The sequence below is a fragment of the Pituophis catenifer genome, unplaced genomic scaffold (genome assembly GCF_029215685.1).
Source record: "Pituophis catenifer annectens isolate HBS135680 unplaced genomic scaffold, rPitCat1.0.hap2 SCAF_3, whole genome shotgun sequence".
Lineage (NCBI taxonomy): Eukaryota > Metazoa > Chordata > Lepidosauria > Squamata > Colubridae > Pituophis > Pituophis catenifer.
This window is the reverse complement of record NW_027256883.1, coordinates 181480540-181493284: the sequence shown is the minus strand read 5'-3', so window position 1 is coordinate 181493284 and position 12745 is coordinate 181480540. Positions and strand designations below refer to the sequence as shown.

At 36.5% G+C, this 12745-nt stretch overlaps 1 protein-coding gene and 1 long non-coding RNA gene across 3 annotated transcripts in view; one reads left to right on the top strand and one right to left on the bottom strand.

The window, feature by feature from the left end:
• LOC139315391 (rho GTPase-activating protein 39-like) overlaps positions 1-7773 on the bottom strand; it is an 86082-nt gene extending 78309 nt beyond the window's left edge. The window contains exon 1 of one of the 2 annotated variants that reach the window (XM_070941634.1): positions 7723-7773. In XM_070941634.1, coding sequence (XP_070797735.1) covers positions 7723-7736 — 14 coding nt within the window. In that variant the 5' untranslated portion in view covers positions 7737-7773. Of the gene's footprint in view, positions 1-7236; positions 7532-7722 lie in introns of those variants that run through there. The other variant, XM_070941633.1, reaches the window with a different exon arrangement.
• LOC139315393 (uncharacterized) lies at positions 7521-10444 on the top strand. Its single transcript, XR_011600276.1, has 2 exons — positions 7521-7645; positions 9997-10444. It is a non-coding gene; the product is annotated as an uncharacterized lncRNA (long non-coding RNA).
• Positions 10445-12745: the final 2301 nt, after the last annotated feature.

The window sequence follows — 12745 nt, the reverse complement described above, 5'->3', positions numbered from 1 at the left end:
CTTATACTTTCTCTTTCCAGAGAAACACCAAGTTTTTTTGCCATTTCTCCATTTAGGCCTAAAAAGGCTGTCTGTGAAAAGAAGGATAGTGGTACACTATTCTTTACTACCATTTCAATAATGTGGTGTTTGAATTTTTCTGGTGTCATCCTTATGGTAACTTTGTCAGATATAAAGAATTTTCTTATTTGTGATTGTTCTCCAGTAGATTTCTGAACGTTTTTTGTCACAGAAGTAGATGCAATGTTTTCATTGCTATCTTTCTCATTCACGGCTTCTAACACTTTGGGATGAAAACGCTGTAAGTGTCTTTTCAAATTTGATGCTCTTGTAGGTGCATTTTTATCAGGCCCACTGAAACTGCTAATTTTTGCATCACATTGTTTTTCACCATCATCATCTTTTCTAATACATTGGCACACGTAATGTTTTCCATCACTTGATAATGCAAAGTGCTCATAAACAGTAGACTTTGTTGTGTTTGTTGTTAGCAGTCTTTTTGCCATTGTTTAGGATGCCTCTTTCCCTAAAATATAAAATATGTTATACTAACTGGCATATAATTAGATTTTTAATATCAACATACACAGTCTTGTAAGTTGTACGTACATGGCTTTATACAAACAAATAAGCTATATATCCCAGCACTAAACCTAGACATGATTTGTCCTATACAATATAAACACTTACAGTTGAATCCAAGAAGCTGTTCCACCAAGTTCTTCTAAGCCAGTGGTTCTCAACCTTCCTAATGCCGCGACCCTTTAATACAGTTCCTCATGTTGTGGTGACCCCCAACCAGGGGTGGGTTCTAAATTTTTTTACTACCGGTTCTGTGGGCGTGGCTTATTTTGTGGGCATGGCTTGGAGGTTATGTGACTGGGTGGGTGTGGCTAGCTGGTCATGTGACCGGGTGGCCATGGCTATGTGTATAGAGGGCTGAAAAAAGTCATTTCTGACAGGTCCTCGCACTTTTGACTGGTCCTCACACTTATGACCATCCTCACATTTATGCCCGTGCAGCATTTTTAACAACCATGTCACTCATTTCACAACTGCTTCTCTTCACCATGGTGACAAGATAGGGCAAAAACGTAAAATGTGAGGACAGTCGTAAGTTCGAGGACTGGTCAAAAGGGAGAGGACCAGTCAGAAATAACTTTTTCAGCCCTCTGAGTAGTCCATATACATAAAAGGATACAGCAATAGAGAGGGATGAAGGAAGGGAAGGGAAATTAGAGTAGGAGTGAGGGTAAGAGAGGGAGGAAGAGAGGAGGAGAAGGAGAAAGGAAGAGGAAGTAGGGAGGAGAAGAAGAGGGTGAGGAAGAGAAAGTAAGAAGGAAAGAAAAGAGAGAGGTGGTAGGTTTGAGGAGAAAGATTGCTGTACAATAAAAAAGATGAAAGGGAAGAAAGCCAACCCCAAACAAATATAAAGATATTAAGATAAAGAATGAATTGTTAAACTTTAAAGAATAAAAGAGAACAAATATGAATAAATAACAATAATTAGAAACACACAAACAAACATACAATGTATTTTCTTTGAACAGAGTATTTGGCCGGTTCATAAATTTAAACAGTGTTTAGTCATTTCAATTAAATTTACAATTTCTATATTTCCTTTTTGCCATATTTATTCCTCATCTATTTTTGTAAAAAACCAATATTACCCTTCATCCTCATCTCTAATCTTAATCAAATTCAATTTTTCCCTTCTATTCTATATTATACCCCTTCCCATTGTCATCTATTTTTATATCCATCCTCACATTGGTTAATTATGTAATATTACAGTTGTTTAATATGAATTCAACATTTTAATATAAATCAATTAGTTATATAACTACCTTTTTTGTATATTAATCAATATGAACATGAATATTCCAATTATTTCCATGCAATCCAATTTCTTACAAATCAATTAATTATATTTACCAATAATAATAAACCAAATAATTTCCCCCATATATTCCTCCAAACCACAACTTAACCATTTCTGCTTTCAACACAATATACAATTAATAGTATCTCAATTATTACAATTCCCTAGTTAAATAGAGCTTTTTTTCTTTTGTGTTTTAAAATCTCCTTTTTTCCCTAAATTTCCCGTTGTTTGCACCTACCTTTTTTGGTGAGGAAAAAGAAAAGAAATCTGCCTGCCTAATTTTCTAACATGCAAAACCAACAGCCTGCTTTACTTTCTCTTTCGTTTTTCAGTATAGCTAGGGGGGGAAAAATCTGCAGTCTTTCCAAGCAAGCAAAAGAGCACTGAGCAAAACAGCTCAGAGCAAATCAGCTGGGGGTCGGGAGCCGATCTAATCAAGGGCTAATTAGCCTATGCTGAAGCTCCGTGGGCCAATAAAATTACAAAAAAACCACCGAACCATTTGTTAAATTGCTGGGTCGCCCGCCCCTCGCCCACCACTATTTATTGGCAATAAATGGTTTACAGCTTCAGTCTTGAACTATTGACCCTCCATTCCCTTCACTTATGCAAGTGTCTCTAGTCCTGCAAGAAACATATTTACTTAATCCCTTATCAGTGAGAGGCTAGGTTACCCATGGGCGCTGCGTTCCCTGTAACAGCAGAACACAACACTATGGAAAGTATAAGTATTGCCACTCCTAATTGTGCGTTGCGTGCCTTATAGTGAAGCACATGAAAAGCATGCTTCTTCACGGTCACTTAACGTGTTCATTTTGCGGTTACGTGAGGCACTGCATGCATTGGTCTTTATTCTTACAGTAGAGAAGTCATTAATTATAACTTTTTGTGAATTGGGACATTTAAACTTGCTTTTTTTAAAATTCCAATCTAAATTTAGTAGGAGTCGGAGTCGGTGCATTGTTTGCCGACTCCGACTCCGACTCCAGGTACCCAAAATTTCCTCCGACTCCGACTCCTCGACTCCGACTCCGACTCCACAGCACTGAATGTGTTATGTTCCTTCTTGCTTCAAATACTCTACTATCATCCTGATGCCCAAGAAGACCTACATCAAAGAGTTGAATGACTACAGACAGGTGGCTCTGGCATCCATAATTATAAAACCTTCTAAAGGTCAGTGTTGGCCTACCTGAAAGCTATAACAGATCTGCTGCTAGACCCCTTTCAATTTGCCTACTGTGCAAACAGATCAGCAGATGATGCTGTCGATATGACACTGCACTACATCTTACAACATCTTGAATCCCCAAACAATGTAAGGATCCTTTTTGTAGACTTCAGCTTGGCATTCAACACCATCATTCCTAAAATCCTCCTCTAAACTGACTCACCTAGCTGTGCCTGAAAGCAGCTAGGGAAATCACATGGAATACCATTCAATTAACACAGTGTGCTCTCTCCATTACTATTTTCTCTCTATACCAATGACTCACCTTGAAGGATCCCTCTGTTAAAGTACTGAAGTTTGCAGATGACACATCAGTCATTGGTCTCATTCAAGATGATGATGAGTCTGCATACAGAGGGAAGTAGAAAAACTGGCTCTGTGGTGCAACCAGAACAATCTGGTGCTGAACACTCTTAAAACTGTAGAGATGATAGTACATTTTCGAAGACACTCTCATATTCTATCACCTCTTACAATATTAGGCAACACAGTATAAACAGTAGACACCTTCCAGGTTTCCAGGTTCTATTATCTCTAAGGACTTGAAATGGACGCCTAACATTACAACCATCATTAAAAAGGCACAATGAAGAATGTTCTTCCTGCATCAACTCAGAAAACTCAGATTGCTCAAGGATCTGCTGATACAGTTCTACAGAGGGATTACTGAGTCTGTCAATTGTACCTCAATTACTGTCTGGTTTGGCACAGCAACCAAACAGGAGAGTTACAGATTTCAATGGATAGTTAGGACTGCAGAAAAAAACACAACTAGCCTGCTTTCCATTGAAGATCTTTATACTGCACGAACCAGAAAGGGGGCTGAGAAAATATCTACAGACCCCCCTGACAACCTGGACATAATCTATTTCAACTTCTCCTCTCAGGACACTGCTATAGAGCATTGCATGCCACAACAACTAGACACAAAGGTAATTTTTCCCCATGCCATTACTCTACTGAACATTTGACTCCCTCAGCACTATTTCATTTTTCGGCATTTTTTGGCTTTCTCGATTATCTGCATCAATAATGTCTCATGTTCCTTAGGCTTTATACTTTACCATTTATAACACTCATAATCCAGTTCACAATATTCCATAGGCATGGGTTCATAAGTACTGAACTCTGCTGCTCATGATTTGTTGAATCAAACCACAGAAACCTTTTGAGTAAGATGGACAGGTTAGATAAGGTTTCCAGCCTTAGCTGTACGATGCCAAATTTGGTATTCTCTGTTACAACTAAAGAACATTAGTGCTGTACTTAGCAGTAGGTTATAACTATAACATTGTGTGCAGGGAGTGTACACCATTAGGTGACTCTGGCCAGAATGCCACAAGCACAATGAATTCCAGATTCACCTCTAGCAAGCATTTTCATGGCTATTCTATGCAAACTGGATCTCTAACCTAGAGATCCAGTTTGCAGGCTAAATGAACTGTCGCTCATCTGTTTAAAAATAAATGCAATATAAAAGTATGTACTTAGATATGTTTATTCCTTTTATGAAACATTATTCACTAATCCACCTTAAATTAGGTGAGTTTACCTATGTTCTAATTATTGTGATCCATTTAAGACTCCAGGTAGTCTTAGGTGTAGATTTTGACAAGACTTGGTGATAAAGTAATTGATTTGTATTAAGAAATTTAAATGATGATAAGATTTAGTAATATATCTGAGGTATGACATACGAGGTATCTACATTCCTAAATGTCCATGACTATGGCCTCAAAAATTAATTTTATTAAACAATTAAAAATAACAAAATGTATTTGAGTTATACGTCCCCTACTCTAGGAACACAAAATAATATACTGTCTTCCAATTTTACTCTTATAGCAATTCTTCAAGTAAATTGGGGTGTGAGTTAATGACCAACCCAAAGAAATATGCCTTACTAAACAGACTGAAACTTAATTTTAAACCATTCTGTTTCTTTGTTAAGTTAGGCTCAATTTTATATGCACTTATTTGGAAGCAAATAACACTGAATTCTGTGAGTCTTATTGATTAGGTATTATTGTCTTACTTTACACTGGAAATATATCAAATCTTCAGTTGGTAATTCGGATGTTCCTGATTTAGATTCTTTAGAGAATATTTTACATTACACACTATTTGTTTCATTTCCTAAACTATAGACTCTAATTATCTAATTTGTTGATATTCCCAGGTGGGCAGACCTTAGCTGGTGCAAAACATAGCTGCTGAGGCAGTTCTTGTGGTTCCTAGGGTGGCTCATGTTATATTGCTGTTCTGTAAGCTCACTGGCAGCCAGTTTGCTTCTTGATCCAATTCAAGGTGTTAGTTATCTCCTTTCAACCCTTTATGGCATGGTCCAGGGTAACTGAAAAAACAGCTCATTCTGATGGGATTAGTTTGCCCCTACCCATGCTGGCAGAAGGGGCATCCTGCAGCTGCCAAAAAAGCCAACACAGTGCTACATCAACAGAGTATCAAGATCAAGAGAAATTATAGTACTCTCTATAAGGCACTGGTGAGGCCAGATTTCTGTGTCCAATTCTGGTCACAATACAAATAAGATGTTGAGGCCCTAGAAAGAGGGCAGATAATAGCAACAAAGATCATAATGGATCTGGAGATTAAATCCTTTGAAGAGCGCCTAAATAAAGGAACTAAGTATGCTTAGCTTAAGTAAAAGAAGACTGAGTAGAGACCGAGAGGAGACTTGAAGGCTGCCACAGGGAAAAGGATGTTGATTTATTCTCCATAGAACCTGGGGTAGGATGAGAAGCAATGGGTAGAAGCTTGTCAGTGGGCGATCCAATCTGGAAATGAGGAGGAATTTCCTGACAGTGGAACAGCTTGCCACAGAGTTGCTCCTGTTCTATCCTTGAAGATTTTTCAAGGAACAATTGGACAACCATTTGCCCAAAATGCTATGAGGGAACCCTGCCTTGCACAGGGGGTTGGACAAGAAGACCTCCAAGGTTTCTTGCAATCCTATGATTCTATGATTTGTCTAGTTTCACAAATATATTGTGTTACCCCGAAAATAAGACTGTCTTATATTTTTTTGAACCCTGAAATAAGTGCTTGGCTTTATTGCCATGTGCTCAAAAGCCCGATTGGGCTTATTATCAGGGGATGTCTTATTTTGGGGGAAACAGGGTAATAGAATGTAAATATATTTTGGAAAAAATAAAGAATATAGTTTCAAAATAATGTATTTACAAATTTAGGAGTGCAATATATGAAAAGTCTCAAATTATCTGTCCTTTTTGCCCCCAAAGTGATTGATATTTTATGGACCTGAAATTATCTCAGGATCTGACAGTCCCTAAAGTGAATAGTTAATACTGCACCCTCCAGTTAGCCCTCCTCCCTTTTTTCATTTTTCATGAAATGTGAGAGCCAAATAAAAGGCACAAAGAAATATCCTGGTTTTGCCCTTAGTAAGGGGATGGAATATGCAGTAGGCCAAAATTCAACTACAAACTAGAAATTCTCTTTCTCTGCTATGAAAGGGTCACTAATAATCATCAATTTTATTATTATTAAATACGAACTATGCTCCGAAGAAATCTATGAAGATATTATACATATATTCTACACTATTCCTGACAATCAAAAACAAATCATGAAGAAAAAGATTCTTCCTATTATGTACTGTAAATTGGAAATGAACAGCAAAAAGAACATTATTTTCCTGAATATCTAAACCACAGCAATGCCTATGTAAATATTAATAGAAGTGACATTTAAAAATATATACTGCCCTGTGGTCAATGTCCTCTAGTTATAAAACTCACAGCCAAAAGGATTAATTAGCAATGACAAGAAGTAACCCTTCTTTAATATGAAAGAAGGAAGAATTCTATCTCTTGTCACCAGGAGCAGAAATACTATTTATGATAACTATGTTCAGATGGTTTGAACAAACTGGATTGACCCAATTCACAATAAATTTTGTCACAACCCACTGATTGCAAACCACAATGGTTCAGCTCACACATGTCAACAGGATAATATATATATATCGCAGTTAAGAAGGATATATCCCTATATCTATCTATCCAGCCTTATTTATTGAGACCAAAGAGAAAACTTAGATTTTTGTTCCACAAAGTTTTATTTTCCAAACGCCACTTACTTTAAAGGCGGCCAAAGTGTATCTTCCTCCAAAAAGAAACGCGCGAGCATTAGACAATTAGAAAAGGCAAGGGGTGAAGTAAACTACACCTCAGCTCGCCCAGCTAAGCCCCTAACCCACTTCTTCACCGTAAACTTTCTCTTCCACCGCCATCTCGCGTACTGTCTTTTGCCTCTTTAGCCTCGACTGAGCTCGAAGCCGAAAAACTCCTGGGAAACTCTCTGAGCCGTTTGCTCGTTTAGGTCCTGCAAACGAAACGCCCAAAGTTGTTTCGGTCTCTTCCCTCAACCCTCCAAGGTTCTTCGGCCGCGCGTTCCGTGCAAAAAGGAGCGCGGAATGGCGGCGTCGGCGTCTCGAGATACTTTGGCGGCGCCTGGGGCCCAGCCCTGCGCCCCACCCAGCTCAACAGGTAAGAGGCAGACCGAAAGGGCACCCCCCTCATGCCTTGACCCGAAATTTTCGCCTCTCTCCCCAAACTACACTCACTTTTCCGCCGCCATATCTCCACTCGGGCCGCGCTATCCGGATTTTTCTCCCTGCGCCCCTCAGGGTGAGCGAAGGCTCTCGGTCCCAAGCCAGACAGGATCAGGATGTGAAACCTGATCCTGCCTGCCGCCGCCGCCGCCCCTCCCCGCTTCGCGTATATTAAACTGGGCAGGACCCCGCTCTGCAGTCCCTATGTTGGAGAGGGGCAGTTTGACCCGGGAGTGTAACAGTGTTAAACAATTTCGTTTAATAAAAGCATTGTGCTTTTTTTCGATCTGATAATACCAACATATTTCCTTTCGGTAATCGCTCGTTTTATTAGATCATGAGTCTCATCCTGCATCTCGAGACTCACCTAAGCTAGAAAATAGGTACCCTGGGATCTATCTATCTTTTTCAAAATCTATCAAGAATTTTAAAAGAATGGGGTACTACTGCAAGTTGACTCGCATAGATATATTTCCCTGCATAAAGCAACATGTCATGAAAACACATAAGAGGCTGGCTTTGGGTTTACTGAAATATAAAAAATTCCACCATTTCCCCACAGAATATGATCCTGCTCATTACATTTTCATTTGGAAACTAAATGCAAATTGATATTTTGTTAGTAATAGCCAAGTGGACAAATAACCAGAGGTTTATTATTCATTTAGTTTTGGGCACACTAATGCATATAAGAGAATACATGGCTTTTGAAAATAATAATATAGTCATTTTATTTTTAACTTATTTTTATTTATTTATATTTATATCCTGTCTTTATTTTTATAAATAACTCAAAATGACAAACATACTTAATACTATTTTATGGTTTTTCAGATCTCCATCCACTGTAACATTAGCTGTAATTTTATTGTACTACAGTAAACTTCATTGCTAATATGAAGATAATGTATGGAAGTCCTAAAGAAAAAGAGTATCGAAGCATAATCCATTCAAAACAGCATCCTCTTCTGACAAACAAGGCAGAAATGGCCTTGAACTATTTACTATTAACTTCTCTCTGGAAATTGTGCCTAACCGTGCCTTCTTTCAAATATAATACAATGGCAACCCCTGGTGGCAGTTTTTTCCAATGAAGAGAGAAATCTCACCTACCTTCCTTGGCATTCTTTTCATAGCAATCTGTTTTCATAACAATCTATTTCAGGATATTCTGCTTGAAGCACACATACTTTCATCAACTGAAACCATTATGCTTCTTTATCCTATTTGGGAGACATATAACTTTTCCCCATTTAATTGTTTTGAAAAGAAATGTTACAGTTTTTGAGAAAAATATAATACTACCGTAATTCATGCTTAAAAGGTTATAGAAAAATAGAAATTATAGTATTATAAGAAAAATCATAAATAGTTTAAGCAATTAAAATAGAAGTGTACAGCTAACAAGTCTTAAGTCTAAAATATCATAAATTTAATATATTCAAATACACAATTTTTATGAAACATTTCATATCTGATTTCTTGAAAACATGCCTCTGTTGAACTTTTAAAACATTTGATTAACATGATTAAAATCAATAAGAATAAAAAAGACAATTTATGGATAATGAACAATGCATTAAGAGTATACATATATGTCAAATTTAAATATAAACTCAAATGTCAGATGTGGCACAATTCCATGTGTAGAATTATAGTCTAAAATGTTTCTAAATAAGTTTTAATTGTACATTAGATTTTAAATTATACAGTTATTTTGACATTTAATTGTATTCCTGAAATTTAGTAAATAATTATTCCTTAGAGAGGCTCTAATTATATCTTTTCCAATAGAAACCAAATAAAATTGTTGTAGCTGTCTCAATATATCAATGTCAGTTCAGTATATTTTAAGATGTATATAGGTTAGTAAAATTTAATTTAAAACTTCCAGGGAGGAATTATGGCTTTCAAAAATGATTATTTTCTATTATTGTTGGGCTTTGCAACATTGCCACACATACAGAAGGAGAATCTAATCTGTTCTTTGCATTCCCAGCATTATGGAGAAAGGTGCTCATTTTGGCAATTATAATTGCAATAATGATGAGATATAATAAAACATCTTGTACTGATTCTCATTTAACATAATATTTGAAGCAAATTTAATATTATTTTTCCATTGGAATTCCCATTGTTCCATCTCTATAACTATATTGAAATTATTAAGTTAACTACATGCCAGGCAAACTGCAGGTTTTCCTACTACCAGTGAGGGAGAAGTGCTTATGTAAAAAAATTAATTATCCCTCTCCAGTTAGAATAACTTTTTTTTTAACATTTCAGGTAGTTCTTGGACAGATGAGAATCCAAGCAGCTGATTACCATGGCTACACAACAACATTCCTGAATGTCTGAAAAAGAATGAAAAACTCCAAGAAAATGGACTATAACTTTAGAAATCTGATCATCTTAGGAAATAATGGATTTAACTAGAAATATTGAATAATATTATTTTTACTTTGGCTATAAATTTTTAGTCCAATTTACTATCTCTGGTATTAGAGTTAGAACAAAACAAAACAACAATGCTCCTTTGCAATCTTAACAATTCAGCAACTTGGTATCTCTTTGCAATAGAGCTACTTCTAAGTAAATTCCTCTAATATACTGCTTATCGTTGTAACAGCTATTTTTATTTCCTTCACTGATTGTTTTGTAATGCATCACTCAAAGTAAAAATTGAATGTTTACCTTTTCCTAATTTTAATAAAGTTTAATTTCATTTATCTCATGCAATTAGTATAGATTGGTCTCAAAAGTAGGAGGGGAAGTAAAGATTGATTTCTCTGGTCACATGCTTCAACATTTTAAGGACAAGAAATGAATATAACATTTAATATTTTCCTTTTTTCCTTTTAAATTAGTAGAAATTAACACACGGTGTGGAAATCCACTATCTTACCGAAAGAGTTAGAAAGGGGGACCCAAATGAGACAGTTCCTAGAAAATAGCTGGAGGCAGCAAGAATTACAAAATCCCACATCAAGGCAGGTGACAGAACTACATTATGTATATCCAGAAAGCCTCTGGAAGAAGAAGATTAAGATCTCCAAGTTTTCACCTGATAGGCAATAATAATGTTTTAAATGTGTGTTCTTGTCTTAAGTTGTAACTAATACCCTAAAAGACAAATTAAAGTCCAAACTTTCTAATTTTGTCATTTGCTGATATTGGAAGCACTCATTTAATCTCTTCATCAAATCATGAACAAACATACTGAAGAATAGAGGAGCTAAGACTATTCCTTGTGGCATTCCATTCATTATTTATCTGCAATACAGGTAGTCCTCCATTAGCAACCACAATTGGGCCTGGCAGTTTTGTCTTTAAGCAAAATGGTTGCTAAGTGAGAAATAATTTGGAATGCTTACCCTGTAGCTGAGATAATTAACAAAAAGGGAATTAAAATTTGCATTTACATTAATTAAAGATGAAAGGATTACAGGAAAGTAAGCAGGCATACAATGGAGAATGCATATTAAAAGCAATGCAATGGCACCAGCAGCTCTGATTGTACTGAGGGATAGGAACTGCAAATGCCCTACAACCTACACAAACAATCCAGAGTATCCATTACTCTCTTGTAATATCTTCCTCTCCATGCTGGAAAGTGGGGAGAGAAAAACACAGGTACAGGACAACACATAAAGACTAATGGTGATCACGAGACAGGGATGCTGAAAAGGTCGTAAATGTGGGCACTAGTCATTTTTTCAGCACCATTGCAAGTTCAAATGGTTGCTGAATGAGGCATTTGGTAGGCAAGGACTACCTGTAATATTAGTAGCCATCAATGAATTGAAACTAATTAGCAAGTTTGCTATATATGTATTTGTTTGTCATGCAATCTTGCCAATGTTTCATTTCTATGCATCCTTATTGGGCGGGTTTCAAAACTCATTGCTACTGATTTGCTCATGGGTGCTTGCACGCAATGCTTCTGCGCATGCGCAGAAGCGTCTGGGCGCATGGGCAGAGCCTCCTGCTGCCGCCGGTACCAGTTCGCCTGATCCAGTGTGAACCGGTAGCAACCCACCACTGATCCTTATATATTCTGAAGTAAAACTAGTTGGTAGTACAATTTTTTTCTAAAAGACCATAGCAATCCAGCTGTTCTGAGGAGGTCAGCAAAGGTATGACAGATCTCCAGCGTTCTTTGTTCTCTCTCTCTCTCTCTCCCTCCCTCCTCTCTATCTGTGAGTGTGTGTGTGTATATTCATGTGCACACATGTATTTTGTTTTGCCTTTCTGTACTACTCGTGGGCTAATTGCAAACTCTTTTGAAATCCTTTAAATGTTTTTGTCAGTGTACTGAATAGTAAACCTATTAAACAGTAAACACTTTAAACTCTGTTTACAATTAAGTTTTTTTTCTGTGCTGGATAAAAAAAATAATTTTTAATTCTGTTGGAATGAAGAGGGAAAGCATTGTAATAGGTGGTCTCATGAGTTGAAAAGCTAACATTTATTTTCAATAAATAAAAGTATTCTGCAATAGTCTAAGTAGCTTACTATTTCATATTTCCGGAAGACCAAAATGGTATTATGGTAGCATATTCATACAGAAGATTAAAATAACTTGAAAGGATATAAATTCTGCTTTTTACCAAAGCTCTACTTCTGCCCATTGTCTTCTTGAGTCATAAATCCCATTTTTGGATGATTTGTATATATGCCATTATGCAGTAGAATCAACCCATTTAAATAAACTTTTAGAGACGTAGGCAACTTTGATTTTACCAATACTATACATATCTGTGCCTGAGCAAACACATGTATTTTTGTCACAAAAGGGTGAGATCTTCAGCAACTAATTGAAAAATATGTTCATGTCAGAAATTAAGTTTAATGTATACTTATTGGTTTAGAGGAAATATATGATAAAAGTGAACATGGAATGGTATGCATGAATAAAAATTTGAAGTTTGGTTACTGAACGTGGTAAAGGCAGTATGTAATAGAAGTAAACACTGCAAGACAATAAATGGAGTACTTAACAATAATTCTTTAGCGAGCAAAAATTAAGAAAAGG